The 17,184-nt window shown below is 36.8% G+C and overlaps 3 protein-coding genes across 3 annotated transcripts; all 3 read right to left on the bottom strand.

The window, feature by feature from the left end:
- Positions 1–251: 251 nt before the first annotated feature.
- LOC309474644 (uncharacterized protein) lies at positions 252–4,018 on the bottom strand. The gene is made up of 8 exons (XM_082137193.1): positions 3,820–4,018; positions 2,916–3,047; positions 1,858–1,947; positions 1,540–1,627; positions 1,347–1,446; positions 822–1,122; positions 675–723; positions 252–586 (listed from the first exon to the last, which is right to left on the bottom strand). The coding sequence occupies exons 1-8, from the start codon at positions 3,895–3,897 to the stop codon at positions 546–548; spliced, it is 879 nt and encodes a 292-aa protein (XP_081993319.1). The 5' UTR covers positions 3,898–4,018; the 3' UTR covers positions 252–545.
- A 94-nt stretch (positions 4,019–4,112) lies between these two features.
- Positions 4,113–7,704, bottom strand: efcab12 (EF-hand calcium binding domain 12). Its single transcript, XM_082137161.1, has 7 exons — positions 6,806–7,704; positions 6,460–6,600; positions 6,170–6,341; positions 5,995–6,083; positions 5,417–5,618; positions 5,125–5,284; positions 4,113–4,656 (listed from the first exon to the last, which is right to left on the bottom strand). The coding sequence occupies exons 1-7, from the start codon at positions 7,373–7,375 to the stop codon at positions 4,437–4,439; spliced, it is 1,554 nt and encodes a 517-aa protein (XP_081993287.1). The 5' UTR covers positions 7,376–7,704; the 3' UTR covers positions 4,113–4,436.
- A 136-nt stretch (positions 7,705–7,840) lies between these two features.
- uroc1 (urocanate hydratase 1) lies at positions 7,841–16,652 on the bottom strand. The gene is made up of 20 exons (XM_082137141.1): positions 16,516–16,652; positions 16,304–16,434; positions 15,082–15,212; positions 14,884–14,977; positions 14,656–14,715; positions 14,059–14,187; positions 13,901–13,962; positions 13,236–13,302; positions 13,004–13,147; positions 12,426–12,514; positions 12,286–12,348; positions 12,033–12,212; positions 11,857–11,954; positions 11,209–11,281; positions 10,943–11,132; positions 10,365–10,463; positions 10,169–10,268; positions 8,570–8,651; positions 8,280–8,379; positions 7,841–8,170 (listed from the first exon to the last, which is right to left on the bottom strand). The coding sequence occupies exons 2-20, from the start codon at positions 16,427–16,429 to the stop codon at positions 8,015–8,017; spliced, it is 2,043 nt and encodes a 680-aa protein (XP_081993267.1). The 5' UTR covers positions 16,430–16,434; positions 16,516–16,652; the 3' UTR covers positions 7,841–8,014.
- Between the last annotated feature and the right edge of the window lie 532 nt (positions 16,653–17,184).

The raw sequence follows: 17,184 nt of genomic DNA, 5'->3' as shown, positions 1-17,184 counted from the left end.
TCCACCCAAAAATGCAAATTCTGTTTACTCCCGTCGCTCCAAACCTGCATGACTTCTATGAAACACAAAAGATATTTTGAAGAATACTGGGAAGTGGGAACCAAACAACATTAGAGCCCATTGAATGGACAAAAACACTTTTTAATGTTCCACAGAAGAAAGTCATACGGTTTTGGAAAGGCACTGTAAGTGGGTGGAGACGGAGTATCCCTTTACAGCATATAACTCAAGTAAACATTTCAAGCAAAACATTTCACAAAAAATTATTTATTTAGGTTTTAAATTGTCAAAATATCTAGACACTTTGTAGTTGAAGTAGTCTTCAGTTCAGTTCAGAAACTGTTCGAGGCCACTGTTATGTTTTATTAGATTATACTTCACTGCATCATTTTCATAAAAAAAGAACCACATTGTGGTGCTGAGATTCCTATCATATAAAGATATATATTCAATGTGTAAGTGTTCGGAGGGAATAGTGGGATAACATGACCAGATCCTTCTTTTGCTGTGTCATAAAGTCCCTTATGTTGGAGAGGATGGTGGTTTTAAAGGTAATCATCATAGCCAGATTCATCCTCGGTGCCAGCTGTAAATATAGAAACATGTCTGCCATATTTAGTAGTCCTTAAGGAGAAAACTGAGTCAAACAAATTAGATTTAGACAGAGGAGTTACCATTATTCTGAAAAGTTTGCTTCATTCCAGCTGAGGAGTGATCTTTAACCTACAACAAACACATTTTGATATAAAAATGATATGAAACAGGTATTTACATACATTTTGGTATTTCAGACAGTATATGAGCGATATGAGCACACTTACAGCTGAACTTAGAGGGGCTGTGGGAGCGTGGTAAGATGGAGGGGGTGGAACCCCTGATGGAACAGCAATGGTGGAGGTAAAGTGTTGCATGCTAGAACTGCGATTCAACTTCAGCATGGCCGTCCTGGCATGAAGGGGAAGAGGTGGGAGGGGCCCTTTCCTCTGGGCGAGCGAGATCGACTCTTCATTAACGTTGGAGAGAGTCTGCGATGAGTTATTTATATGGCTGGACTTGCTCTCTGGAAATGTTGCATCTGAATCAAGATGGTGTGGAACTCTGGGTGCACTTCTAAGAGAAAGCCTATACGACCAGAATCAGAACCCAAATATTCTACACTGAAAAAACGAGTTACTTTGAAACAATTCTCAGAAATTACAAAGAAACAGTAAGTAACAGAATTTCTTGCAAAACGTATTCCACTAATCTTTTTTTATAACATTGAAAAATCATGTTTTACAGTGTATATGATGTAGATTTCGGCACAGAGTCTAAGGTTGCCTGTCTGTGTCTGTTTTGTTTCTCACCTCTTTTGCACTTCATGTCCTCTAAGACATTTGTCAAGCTTGTCTTTCCAATCAGAAACAGCCCCCACACTGTATCTGCGTGTAAGTCCCGAGTGAGAGGCTGGAGAAGAGAGAAACAGCAGGTGTAATGGGGCTCGGATACACATTGTTCTTTATTTGATGTGATTTGTGAGGAGTGTTCAGAGTGTCAGACCTTTGTTGTCACTGATCTGCTTCTGCATAGCAATGTAGAACTGCTTGGCCTCACCTTCGTCCGCAAAGTTTATTCCTATCTGACACTCCTGGATGAACACACACATTTGGTTTCCATCATGATGAAGACTTTCCATTGACTTCTATTGTTCAGCTAACAATATTTCAAATACCCTAAGCCCTAAACCTGAATGTTACACAAATCTTTTAGCATTTTTTTTTATTTTTTATCATGATTAAGGCATTTAGTTTGCTTGGTTGGTCAAAACCATAATGTAGTCAAAACCTGATGCATATAAGCAATGGGTTTGTCACTCACATCACCAGGAAAGGTGTGGAAATAAGCACAAGTTTCTGAGTACTCAAATGGTGTATACAGCTCCTGTTCCCATTGCAGCTTGGCCTTTTGCTGAGAGAAAGAGAAAAAACACAGTAACACAGAACCTGAGAGACGAGGTGGTACCAAAAAAACTAGTAGCATCCCAATAAGAAATGGGCTAAACATCCAATGTAGAACCATTGCACAATGGATTGAAATGGAAGGGCAGACAATCAATAAAGAGATTTCTGGAAAAAAGTGCAGAATGAATGAATTAAAGAATGAATAATGCATGCAAATAAGCCCGTAGAGTAGAATCAGTACAAGCAAGGGTCTTTATATTGGAAAAATGTTCTTTATTTTGAAAATGTTCTTCACACTAAGAAAAAAATGGTTATTTTAAGAACTGTTCACTGTAAGGTTCTTCGGCATCGCTGTGAAAACCCCCATTTGGAACCTTTATTTATAAGAGAGTATTATATATAATAATGTCAGGGTTATGAGATTTGTGAGATTTTTGTGATGCAACATCAGTGTTAAATATATAAAAACACATTCCGTGTATTGGTATTTGTCGAAAACCTTTAGAGAAATGTACACAAAATCACATATTAATTTTATATTGTAGTATTTAAAGGGATAGTTCCCCCAAAAATGTTGTCATCATTTACTCACCGTCAAGTTGTTCCAAATCTGTATGAGTTTCTTTCCTTCTGTTGAACAGAAAAAAAATATATTTTGAAGAATGTGTGTAACCAGACAGTTGACGGTAAAATACTATGGAAGTCAGTGGGTACCATCGACTGGCTGGTTACAAACATTCTTCAAAATATATTCTTTTGTGTTCAACAGAAGAAAGAAACTCATACAGGTTTGGAACAACTTGCCGATGAGTAAATGATGACAAAATTAAAAATTTTGGGTGAACTATCTCTTTAATATAAGAATTTATGGAAATGATTTCAGCTGTAATTTTTTTTTAGAAGGAATTATTTTACCATTTGGGATAAACACACTGAGTGGGTGTAAGCTCTCTCTGTAATATCTGTTAGCCTCACCTTAAGACAGTAGATTCTCATGAATGTTGAATGAATGGATGTATCTTGCACCAGACATAAAACTCCAAAACTGTGACTTTTCCACTCCTTTTTCTCTGCAATTACCAGCTGGACAATACCACATGCTAAAACCTGTAATGTACACAAAGAAACACACATATACATAAATATAGAGTGTGTCTCTAAATCTGCATGATGAGTGCATATAAAGTAGGCTACATATTCACAGACACACAATATCGTTTTAAAAATACACATTCAACCACAAGTATCCAGAAGGATCCAGTTGCACCACAGACAGTGCGGTCAGCGGTGTAGTTGTGCCATGTCTTTTTGCCTGCACAAATATGCAGTTTTGTCGAAATATGCTGTTTGCATAAGTTTGCATAGTTGAAAAACAATTGTATGCGGCAGCCCTGGCTTCTACGGCTCTACTTGTGAATTATTAAAATAACCCCCATCTTTCTACAAACCAGAAAAACCAGTGATCAGTTAGGATCAGGATGTGTGAGGACAGCAGTAAAACATTATGAGCATTGCATGAAAGTTCCAGAAAAAGTTAAACAAATGCATGAAAAGAGCTAGGAAAAAGAACCAAGTGTTTTGATATCCCATTGGGTACTGTGGAGTTGGAATTAGAATCTTTAGAATAAGAAACACTCACATGAAAACATATATAACACATAGTAATGTGGAATGCAATACAGACCTGAAACTGTTTCTTATATATTCTGAATCTCACCTGAAAATTATGTCACTGAATGACATTTTAAACAACACACACACTATAGGCTAACAGTGAATTATGGGAATGCAATAACAGTAATTCCTGCACAATGTATGGTTTCTTTTAGAAATATGATATTTTGATCAATTGATGTATAACATAAAAAAGTGAACTCACACTGCAATCATGACTAAGTAAACTGCAGAGAAGGCCATTCTCACGAGTCGACAGGAGCGGACTCAAAATCCGTGACATCTCTTCGTCCACTGTCTTCTACAGTGTGCCGTTTCTGTTTTTTAAATTCACAGGTGTCCTGATCCATATCAAACAAATCAATCTGCTTTATACTTCCTAATGCAAATATCCTGACATCAGGAAAAACAACAGAGCTCTATTCACAAAACTCACACACGTGTTATTTGTATGTTCATAATTATACATAAAAAAAAAAAAACTGTTTGAAGAGAAGATTTTACATTTTAGTATTTATTAAATCAAACATGGCTACTTGAGTCTACTTTGCATCACATATACATTTACATATATGTTGAGTGACAAAATAAAGACCTGTGTGGCTAAAACTAAAAAGAGCAGCACATCTACATAAGAATTTGAGTTTTTGCGTGCCGCCATAATGGTGGAAATAAGCATGGCAGAAAGTCAAAACAACAATGTCATTGGACAATTCTTTTTTTAATGGAATATTGCAGTATTTTTTTTATAAATGATTTATCTTGTCGCAACTTCCGTTTCATGCCGAATTCATATAGACATTCAATACAGTCAAAAATGTTCTAGAGAGTGTACATCTTGCGAGCTTCAATATCTCCAGAGGTTGAGTATCCTAAATGATTTAAGGGCCAGTGTCCGGGACTTGGCGCAACAGTACGTTCAATACGCTGAAATAAAACCATCGCAGGAGAGTTTGTCACCACAGGCAGAAACAAGCGCACATGATCTTCCTTTCCAGGCCAGAAGGCATTAGGGTCCGCCCAGCGAATTGACTGCTTCTTCCTACAACACGTATACAGACATAACTCAATACAAACACTCTTATTTAAGGCATACACTACTGTTTAAAAGTTTGGAGTTGGTAAGATTTTTTAATGTTTTTAAAAGAAGTCTCTTATGCTCATCAAGGCTGTATTTATTTGATAAAAAAATACAGTAAAAACAGTAATAAATGTGAAATATTTTTTTACAATTTAAAATAGCTGTTTTCTATTTTTAATTTATTTAAAAATTTTAAATAGCAGCCATTACTGCAGTCTTCGGTGTCACATGATCCTTCAGAAATCATTCTAACATGCTGATTTTCTTGTAATTTCTTATTATTATCAATGTTGAAAACAGTTGTGCTGCTTAATATTTTAATACCATAATATATGTTTTCAGGTTCCTTTGATGAATATAAAATTCAAAAGAACAGCATCGTCCTTGTCCCAATTAGTAGATTTATTTTTTTGTCATAGAGAGACTTACATCGCTTTGTGGCCCTTATTTGCTCCACCTTCAACTCGGTGTGTTTTGGATGTCCTGAAGGATGTCAGGACTTGTTCTTGTCCACCAAAGCCTGACAAGTGACCTTTCCCTCCCAATTTGGAGATGCTAGACAAGCTCATGTCACCAGGGTGCAACAGGACTAGAGAAAGACACACTGTCAGGTTGCATTTGTATTCTGCATGCTTTTTTACAATGGTTTAATAAGTCATCTCTATATGTGCTTGTGTGTATGTGCAATTTCTATATATTATAAAAAAAAAAAAAAACATGCCTTTCTGTAGAGTGGCTTGGCTCACATTAAGCCCATGTCGTTGGCATTGCTCTATAGATTTGAGGTATTCTCTAAAACAAAGTGTCCTGAAACGATCCACTTCTCTGCCCGTACTGCCACCAAGAGAAGAAGGGCAAGAGGTCTTGGTGGCTGCCAAAACTCTCCTCATGATCGCCAGCACCTCCACGTCCTGCATGCCCGTCTAGAAACATTCACATTCAAAGAGCTCTATTACAGATGTAACATAACTCAACTGACATAATTCAATACTGTAATTAATATTCTTTGAATACAAAACTATTGGTAAAAATTATAAATGTGTGATTATAATTATAGTTTTAATCGCAGTGGTGGGAAAATGGTACTGTGACGGTTTCTGTTGGTAATACAATACTTTAATATTTACCATGGTATTACATGATTACCATATACATGTACCTTAGCCTACTCCAAAGTATGTCAATAAATAGGCTACCATGGAATTATCACCATTTGTTGGTATGACGAAAAAAATGTTTTCAAGCATAATCTTAACAAAATGGACTGTGATTGTTTTATACGTTTATGTGTTGCAGTACCTCATCATCTTTCTCCTCTAGTGAGATTCCATGTGTTGGAAGATGGTGTCTTGTCCAAGTCCCTTTCTCGTGGTCTGCGTTCCAATAACCTAAACATAAATACACAATACCTTATGCTGTTACAAACTGAAAGAAATAATGCTCATAATAAGAACTATTTAGTTTCTCCCTTTACCCCTTGACCAAGATAAACCAGCGTTTGACTTGTGGTCTTCCCTTTGCTGATGCTTTCCGTTCCAGGCCAGGATCCCAGCAGCCAGGTTTTCCACAGTTACTGAGTTTCCATCCTCACTATTTAATGAGGACATCAGAACGTTCATCCGCTCAGGCTGTATGAAGAAGCCTTCCTACAAACCAAAACACAAACTTTTTTTAACTCCAACAATGTTCTTAAATTTGTGCAAAATCAAAAATATTAAGAATAAATCTATTGCCAACGCTATATGCATTGCACAATGCACACACCTTCTTAAAGAGAGCACAGAGGTCTACACGCTTTAATTTACCAGTCCCATACCAGTCCAATAATTTGGAGAGATTGCAGGCTTCGCGAGCGCGCAGAAAGCTCTTCACTTCTTCAGCTTCACGCCTGAGCGCGCGCGGAGACTGTGATATAGAGACAAATGTAACAATACAGTAACATCCTGATCAGGCCATCAAATAAACAGTGCCCCCAAAAATATTTGGTTTACGAATTCGTTTCTAATGCAATACAATTCTAACTTTTTGTAAGATTTTTAAGTGTGGGCTTTCTTTTAGCCACTTTTCTAGTTTGTACTATATCAGTATCATATTCATATTATGTTCCTACAGTTGTTGTAACATCTGGTGGTGGAGGGAAAATGCTTGTTTTTGAAGGGGGTGATGACATCCGCTTATCTTGACTGTCTCGTTCCGTGATGAGAACCTCCAGGTCGGTGAGAATCGGTTTATTATGGAGCCATCTGCGAAGATCTCCCATACCGTCAAGCGCTTCTCTGAACGCTTTCCTGTCGCGGATCCAGTCCGGGTGTTCCGCGGGCTTGTCTCCGGGGAAGCGCGTGTAGAACTCAGCAGCGCCTCTGAGGTCTGATGTAGGAATTGCAGGTCGAGCGTCAAGGTGCTTCGGCTGCGGTCGAGTTGGGGGAAAGGTTTTTACCTTATCCATGATATGCTTCCTAAAGGCACTTCCACTGCATTTTTGTGGTCTAAACGAACCACATGCCATTTGAAATAGGTACGTCTCTGTCAAATCACGTTTTTTTAACCGCCTGAATTCCTCTTCCAGCGTCGGATCACCCTGTAAGCACTCCGTCCCCAGAGCCATTATTGAATTTTTTTTGCACTGTGTAAAAAAAAATCCTAAAGCTATTAAAATAAAGAGGACGCTAAATTGTAACATATCATGATTTTAATTCAGCGCCACTCATTTCTTGAAGCTGTGAAGTAACTAAAGTCTATTGGTGGCATGTTGACATTTGTATCCATGACTCCCATTCTTCTTACTCAAAGGTCAAACCTTCAGTTTTGCATCTGAATTTAATACTTTTGTTTGTAGCACGATACTACCACAATACCATTTGACATGTAGCCTACTAGCTATAATTGCAATAGTGCAAAAGATGTAGGCCTACTTACAATTTGGCCCCTTGTGATTTATTTTTCAGAACCATTTTTACCTTTATGGGAGCTTATTATTTTATAACCATATAAAATACACATCAGGTAACATTAGGCCTACCTCAAATACTTAATTTAAACCAATTCACTGAAATACATTTTCAAAACTGAACAATTATAGCTTTCAATTGTTTTCATTCATGACATCAAATTCAAAAGTAGCTGTAAATAATGGACTATTTCAGGGTACTCTTGAACATTGCTGTATTTGACTGTAGAATTTTAATATTACAGTCTACATAAGCATTCGATTGTCCATTTTTCCTGAGTGAATAGAATAGTTCTTGCGAACATTTTATTCTGGTAAGATAAGATGAAAGCATATAGACATTCTGTAGCATATTACTGCATAATTTCATATTTAAATGTGGAGTTCAGTTGATCCCAGTGCATGATCCAGAATGTGTTCTTCCTGTACTGGGTTGGGCATTGTGACTCTCAACTGACGCTGATCCTTCATGGTACTTTGAATCGCCTCATAAGCATTAGCGTTGCCTGACCAGCATCTCCGTGCCACCTAGTGATATACACATCAGTATTTACATAACAGTATAATCATGTATATGCATCTATATTTTATATATATATATATATATATATATATAAACACAGACGGACACACTCACCCCATTAGAGACATCCCAGTTCAACATTAGTCTAGCTCTCTGCCCTGCCTCTTCAGAACCATCCAGAACCAATCCAAAACCACCATTTATCACTTCTCCCCTAAAAAAATTAATTCAGAGTCAATAATTAAAACACTAATAAATAATATATTTTTTATGATCAATTTTTATTCCCAAAAAGTTTTTTTGCTCAATCAATAATACAAAATAGCAAGAAATCAGTAACATGTTTTTATCTAGAACTAGAAAGTAATTCATTTTCACCAATAACAAATCAAATCTCTACATACCATCCAACTCCGCCTCCATTGTGCAAAGCAACCCATGTGGCGCCACGGAATGCATCACCAACAAAATTCTGCACTGCCATGTCTATAATAAATGCACAGACATGAATCTATTAAATAGTCTCTCTGGAAAACTACATTCTGATTGGTCAATCACAACATTCTGTAGTCAGATATTTTGTATAATGATAATTATTTAAACTTAAATCATGGTAATTTATTTTTTGTTCTCTAAGTAGCCATGTAATAAGCAAGATAATGTATATTCAATCATTCATTATCGCACAATAAACCCCTCTCAGAATAACACAACACCCCTCCTGATCACCTTCTCAGCTTTATTTTACAATGTCAATATGACTGTACATTATCCCTTACTTAGTGTATAGTTAGTATATGGTGTATGACTATATGGTTATATACAACTTGTAGTTCACTTGTATATCTACACTGTGTTCCAAATGATTATGCAAGTGAAATATAAGTAGGATTTTAGTGCAATACACATTCAGATATTAGTTTTTCAAAGAAACTGTTTGTTGTATTTCTCATATCATTTTAGATAACTGGTATCAATCTCAGACAAGTTTGTTCAGTAGTTTGCCAGGTCTTCTCTTCTTCAGCAAGTCACAGTTTTCATGCAATATGGGGAGGAATAAAGATCTTTCTTAAGATGAAAAGCCTGAAATGGTGCAGAGGATTTTGCACTGAATAGATATTTTCGAACTGTCAAAGGATTTGTGAGTGATTTAGAGCATAGAAGAACTCAGTCAGATAAAGGCTAATTAAGGAAAGTTTCTGTCAGATATTTGAAGCTACTGGTGTCTCTGGAGTCTCAAAAAACCTCTTCATGCTTGCTGGCAGTTGTGTGTAAAGTTGCACTCACCTCTAACCAAAGCGAACAAAGAGAAACGTTTACAGTGGGTGTAGAAATACAGTACATTTTCTAAGAGTTTTATTGCTGTGGAGTTTTTTTGCAGCGTGGGATAAGTGCGTTGTCCTGCATGAAAATCCTTTTTATTTCAGAAGGCACTATCCTTCTTTTTATACAGGAGTAGAACATGGTCAGTTACAAACTCCACATCTCTTGCAGAAGTCATTTTGACACCCTCAGAGACCCTAAAGGGACCTTCCATCTCACTTCCCAATATTACAGCCCAAATCATCACCCACCAGCTTCCTGTCGACGTCACAGTCTTGTTGGAATGGGGTGTCCATTCACCAACCATCCACAAATCCATTCATCTGGACCATTTATTGTAATACGGCATTCCTCAGTGAATAAAACCATTTAAATCTTCATTTAAATCTTTTCATCTTCAGAAAGATCTTTCATCCTCCCCATATTGCATGAAAACTGTGACTTAATAATAATAATTGTGTTGCTTAATAATGAGGAACAACCTCTTTAAGTAGGTTTCAAATTTACCTAAGAAGACATGGCAAACTATTTAACAAACCTGTCTGAGATTGATACCAGTTATCTAAACATATTGAGTAATAAAACAAACAAACACTGTAGTTGAAAAACTAAAATCTGAATTTGATTTTGAGTCACTTGCATAATAATTTGAAAGATGGTGTAGATGTGTCTTTGTGTACCTGCGCAGAAGGCAGAGCCATCATAAACATTGGAGGTCTCCCTGAAGGGGCTGTCTGTCCCACTGACATCATGATGATCTCTACTGATGACTACTGGAGCCTGAGGGGGGGAGGAGACAGTTGCATTGATATGTTGCAAAGTGTGTATTAATGAATCATAATTAAATGAGTTCGGTAGTATGCACACGTAAATTACCGAGACTTTGCCCTTAGCAATGGCTTGGTTTATTGCCAAGGCAATGGAAACTCTTCCTCTCTGGTCCGAATAGAGAATACGGGCCTGTGAACCCACAACCTAGAGACCAGATAAAGCAAAAATTGCTAACTGAACACACAAAACATTATTTTAAGACAATTTATTTATTTAAAGTTTAGTACTTTTAAAACATACGTTTGAAAATAGTATCCTAATGAACACTGTTTTATTTTACATGGAGCAGGTCACTTCATGGCAGGGTTATTGTAAGGTTTTAGTTAACTATAATAACCCTGCCTCATGGTGACTGACATGTTGAGATCACATTTCCAGTTGAATAATACTTGCTGTATAACCAGATATTATTGGACACTTTTGTGGACTGAATAAATGAATTTTGGCTGAATATCACATTTTAACAATGGCATTAGTAAATGTTTGTTTTTGTGTTATGCTGCATCCACACCTCAAGCTCTCAGTATAGTGCAAAATCGATGGGTAAATAAATTAATGTGACTACAAAATTAATATGATTTTTTTATTTGTTTTATTTAGAGTTGGGTGTCTGTGAGCCATACCATGTTGTGTTTCCCAGCTTCACGTATCCAGCGGATGTTGTCACTATATTGCTGTCGGACACGTTCAGTTACTGTGGAACTTATCTCTTCTAGTACAGCAGTGGCGATTGCATCAGTCTCAGCCAGGTCAGCAGGGTCACCAGAGGTACAGACCCAACGAAATGGCCCAAAACCCAGTGAAAAAATATCCCTACAGAAAGGGGCAAAGATTAAAACTAGTCTCTGATTGACGTGTGTTGGCCACTTACCCCATTATAGTCACTTACCCTATTATGTGTTGGACATATGAGGGATATTTAAACTCAGTAGCCCCTCCCCCTTTCTTCTCTACCTTTGCACCTTGAAGAGACAGAAGAATACTTGGTAACACTTTATTTTACTGTGTCCTTATTACACATGTTACATGTAGTTACTATAATAACTATAAATTATGCATAATTACATGCAACTAACCCTAAACCAAACCCTAAGTACATGTAAGTGAATTAATATTATTCATTACTTAAATGTATAATTACATTGTAACAATTACACCTTAAAACACAGTGTAACCGAACACTTTTATTATGCATACTTTGATGTTAGTCTCACAACACTCTGGAATACTTGATTCTGACTGGCTAATCTTGGCATTTTGTGGTCTAGTCAAATATCTTTGTATTATGACAGTTAAAATTGAATTGACCTTTTTTCCTTTTGCAACATAACTACAGGTTTATATCTCTCAAATCACTTAGTGGTCTCATTCTTCTCACTGAATAAAAGTATTAATTATTTAATGCTCATTCATTTATTTGATAAGTATTTGGATAATGTACAGTCTGAAGGATTTATCTCATAATAAATAAACCCCGTCAGAGTAATACCTGATCACCGTGTCATGCTTTATTTTGTGACAATTACTCTTTACTTGCCTGCTCTCTGGGCCTCTAAGAGAAAAGCATTGCCATAGTCCCAGAAGAACATCCCTGCATCTGACAAGTTATTGATGGCCTCCACCTGCCTGCAAAGACTACACAAGAGAGTTTGGAGATTATGTAGATTTAAATTAATTTGAGTTATTTGTGGCATTAAGATGTATTTTGTGTACCTCTCATGTACTAAGGTTTTGAAGCGCTGGGGGTCAGTGTTCATGAGCTGATTGGCTTGTCTGATGGTGAGTTGCACTGGGTAATATCCTCCACTGAAGGGATTGTGAAGTGATGTCTGATCAGAACCCAAATCAACCAACAACTCTCCTGTCTTCTTATACTCCTGGTAGAGGCACTCCCTGAAACATATTGCACTTATAATTTACTAAATAAAACTCACAAACAATAGAAAATATGAAGTACACGACTTACCAGAGATCCACAATGTTGCCATGGTAGCCTAAACTCAAGGCCGCTTTTGCTTTTCTGGCCTCTCTATGAGATTAAGTATTAGAAGTTTAAGATATGTCTGTAAGTCTCAATGTTTTTCAATGTTTTCTTGCATACTGTACCTGATGCGTTTGATGCAGTGGCTCAAATCACTAGTGACTTCCATCAGCCAGCCCTGCTCATGCCTTTTCTTTAGGGGAGCTTCATCAACCTGTAGAGGCCAGTTATGATAGTGTACTTAGGGCTTTGCATCATTTCCGGGGTCTGAGGGTGGGTTGCAATTTGGACTTAAATGTGAAGATTTTTTATTTAGTAAGTTATTACAGCTAACATGGACCAAAAGGATTCCTGTGCCCACTTTTATGGCCAGCAAATGCGTAAACCAAACAGTTTTGTACAGTTTTAGTATTTTTGTCCATAATATGGGTCAATAAGGAACCAAAACTGCTTGGTTACCAACATTCTTCAAAATACCTTCTTTTGTGTTCCACAGAGGATAGAAATTCATACAGGTTTGGAATAGCATCAAGGTGAGTAACTGATGACAGAATTTAAATTTTTTGGCTGAACTATCCCTTCAAATAGTATTTTCTCTTTGATTAAATCTCAACTGTAACAAATTGAGTCAATTTGGTTGATTGGCTTGAAGTATTCAATGAGATGGTTAGGTAACAGTAAGCATACACAACCGTCATCTAACCTCGGCAATGACCCCTACACAGCCAGAAATGACTGCTGCCTTTGCTTGTGCTCCGCTCATGCCACCCAGACCAGATGTCACAAACACACGACCCCTCAGGTCATCTGAGCCCAAGTATCTTCGACCTGCATTAAGCACTGTCAACTAAACAGGCAGAGAGGATACTCTTTTAGTACATTTTTGAATAAGTTTTGGATATTACATTTTTATTAGTTCTGTATGTTGTTCTTACCATGGTGCCATGAACGATGCCTTGAGGGCCAATGTAACAGTAACTTCCAGCGGTCATCTGTCCATACCTGAACGTACACACAGAGAAACATACACACTACTTATGCACACTATCCTTTTGCCCAGTTCTGCTTCAATAAATGTGGACTGTAAGGCATTAAGGTAATTTAAATTACATTAAAATCACAACCACATTTGATTTAATCAAATTCTCACTACCACTCAAAAGTGTTGGTTAGATTCTTTTAAAGAATTGAATTGTTTTATTCAACAAAGGGTCCTTTAAAAATTGTATCATGGTTTCCATATTAAGCAGCACAACTGTTTTCAACTGTGACAATAATAAGAAATGTTTCTTGAGCACCAAATCAGCATATCACAATGATTTCTTAAGGATCATGTGACACTGAAGACTAGAGTAATGACTGCTGAAAATTCAGCTTTGCCATCACAGGAATAAATTACATATTGAAATAATATATAAAATAGAAAGTAAACATTTGTTACTGTTTTTACTGTATTTTGGATCAAATAAATGCAGCCTTGGTGAGCATAAAATACTTCTTTCAGAAATCTCACTGACCCCAAACTTTTGAATGGTAATGATGTACATGCACATTTTCTAAAAGAGCCTATGACTGTTATTAGGTATTGGTGAAATCTCACATGGTAATGCCCATAGCAAACATCTTCTCATATTCCTCTCTGGAAGAATAGTTTGGAATAACCTGAAACCACACAAGAAGAAACAGAAAAGAAACAGTTATTTCCCTTCCCTTACTTATATCCCATTCTCAATGCAGAATGGCCTGTGTGTATCTTACCATGCCATTCGTGATAACACAGCGTGGAGAAGAGGGGAGGCTGGGAAAGAGACCTAATGGATGACCACTGTACATCACAAGAGTTTGCTCTTCAGTCATGGTGCTCAGATAGTGAAATACCAGCCAGAACTACGTATACGAACACACACATAAACACAATGGACATAAATTGCCAATTGAATTGCTGAGCCCAACACTTTCACTTGGTTTTCTCTGTTTAAAAAGAAACTAAAAGTATTTCCAACATATCAACTACAATATATTTCCAAGTCCCAAGGCATGGGAAGTGAGGACAGTTTAACCCTGAATAAACAGGAGAAACGGAGACGTGACACACAGGTTAGTGTTTTGTGTGTGTGTGTGTGTGTGTGTGTGTTAGCGTCACTCATCAGCATCTGATGGCTGAGACCTCACGTGCTATTTATACCCTTACGCCCCCTCGTGGATGGATAAGTACAGCTGGACTTAAAAATAAATGTTACATCAACTTAAATAATACCAATTAACTTAATTTGTTATAATTTAATATAACACAGAAAGATAGCTGTAATAAAAGTAATATATAAATACATACAGTATAAAAATCTCACACTTTACCTGCGCCCAGTTGCTGAACACCTGTCCATTTCCTCCATACGTTACAAGCTCTTGTGGGAACTGAGAGAATTAAAATAAGAATTAAAATCAGAGGCTTATTGCAGTTCTGGAGATCATTACACTATAACATATTTTCTTGAAGTCAGGAACAGACCCACTTTCTGCAATGAAGCTGTAGCAATTTCTTGACTATTACATCAAAACATAATACAAAATGTGAAAATGTACCTGTGCTACAACAGGATCCAGATTGTTCATAATCATAAGCATGATGGAAGCAGCTTGTCTTGTTCTGCATGGGTACTGATCAATAGGATAGGCTCTGTAACACACATTTAGTCATGGATTTGGTTTGAACTGCCATAGTCAAGACATACCTTATCAATACAGTTGCCTAAATATGCTGTGCAATTGCTTTTGTTGTACCTCATACGCAGTGCAGGACAGAAGCGGTACATGTAGATGTGTCCATACTGCCTGAGCTCCTGCGCAAACTCTGCAGCCAGAGTCGCGTGCAGACTCGGAGGAAAGTATCTCAAAGCATTCCTCAAAGCCAGCTAGAGAGACAGAGACAGAGAGATGACAGAGACCCAGAACAGGTGAGTCCAGTAAAGATTAACTGAAGAGAGAGAATGAGTAATCATGATGCAATCAACTTACAAAATGTTTTGGTCTCTGTCCCTCAACCCCTCTTTTACTGAGCATTCTTCCCTTTCTGTGTTCGAAATTCAGACTCTTATCTTTAATGATTGACAGGACTTGCAGTGTGGAAAGATTAGGGAGATTCTGTTTTTTTTTAACCGTTGCTGACCACTGAGTGGACCTGAAGCATTTAAAACATCCTAATTCATTTAAATTAATCAACAGTTCAAGAGTTTGGGGTCGACAAGTCTCTTTTGCTCACCAAGGCTGCATTTATTTTATTTAAAATATAGTAAAAACTGTGATATTGTGAAATATTTTTACAAATTAAAATAAGGGTTTACTATTTTTATATATTGTGAAATGTAATTTATTCATGTAATGGAAAAGCTGAATTTTCAGCATCATAACTCCAGTTTTTAGTGTCACATGATCCTTCAGAAATCATTCTAATATGCAGATTTTTAATTATTATATTAAAACAGTTGAGCTGCTTAATTTTTTTGGAAACTGTATAATGTTTTCTGAATTATTTCATGAATTATATAGTTTTTTTTGTAACAATGTAAAAGTCTTTACTGTCACGTTTGATCAATTTAATGTGTCCATGCAGAAAAAAAGTATTTAATTTTCTTTTTTTATCTTACTGACCCCAAACTTTTGTACTGTATATTACAACATAATATTTTTATTGATTTTTGGGGGGTTGTAAACAGCCTTGCTTTTGAGTGACAACTATGTCAAATTATGAATAAACTTTAAAAGATCTGCTGTGTGATTTGTCAGTATAAAGTTATCGTTTGGCTTCTGAAAACTTGGAATACAGCACACAAAGTCATATGCTCTCTATACATTTACAATACTTTATGATTTTTGTCCTTGTTGGTCTCCATTTCATTGTATGAAACAAAGCAACTCGGACATTCTGCAAATTTTTATTTATTAATGATAAATATTCATTTATTATGAATAATTAAATGACGGAGCATAGGTGTGAGAGACCCACCCGTTCTTCTGCTGGAGTGAGGTTTGGAGTTCGGACAGGTGCATGAGGTACATTGGGGTCTCTCCCACGGTTCGGGGGTAGAGGATCAAGAGGCAGTCCCGCACAGATCTCCTTTAGACTGGACATCACTCCTGCAGAGAGGAGAGACAAAGAAATGAAAACAGCAGAAATCAAATTAAAAGTTCTCTGTGTGAGCTGAGGTTTATACTTACACGTTCTCACTGGATTAGTCTGAAATTTTTAGGAAGAATCACAGAGGTTCATATGAACACTGCTCTGCTGACCCTCTAACCTCCTCCCCATCAGTCCATTGGTCAGTTTACTTGGTTTTCTATCTAGTCTTATCCAATAAGAAACTTTGGATATCTCTTTCAGGTAATCATTGAACAAGCCAGACATGATGTGGCACTCTCCCAAAAACATAAAAACAAACCTCAGGAACATGACTGACTTCACTGTACTGACCTTGGATGATTGTTTTAAGGTCATTGATCATTTTAAAGCCATTTCTTCCACCATGTTCAATGCTGGCTGTCAAAATATATCATTCAAGAAGCCTCATTCTGGGTCATACCTCTCTTTTTTACATAATGTAAAATATTACATATCATATTTTTTACATTGCTAGAACCCTTAAAGGGATAGTTCACCCAAAAAAACAATTCTGTTATCATTTACTCACCCTCATGTCATTCCAAACCTGTATGGCTCTCCTTACTCTGTCTTGTGGAATACAGGCAATGTTTTGAGTCCCATCTTTTTCATGTAATCTCAAACTTTTGCACCCACTATGAATGTTGATTCATAAACTTTTCTTTATATTACGGATACAATTTGACTAAAGAAGCACAAACAGTAATACACATTTATTCTTAAATGGG

The sequence above is a fragment of the Leuciscus leuciscus genome (genome assembly GCF_965113295.1).
Source record: "Leuciscus leuciscus genome assembly, chromosome: 14".
Classification (NCBI taxonomy): Eukaryota; Metazoa; Chordata; class Actinopteri; order Cypriniformes; family Leuciscidae; genus Leuciscus; species Leuciscus leuciscus.
This window is presented reverse-complemented; position numbering and strand designations above follow the sequence as displayed.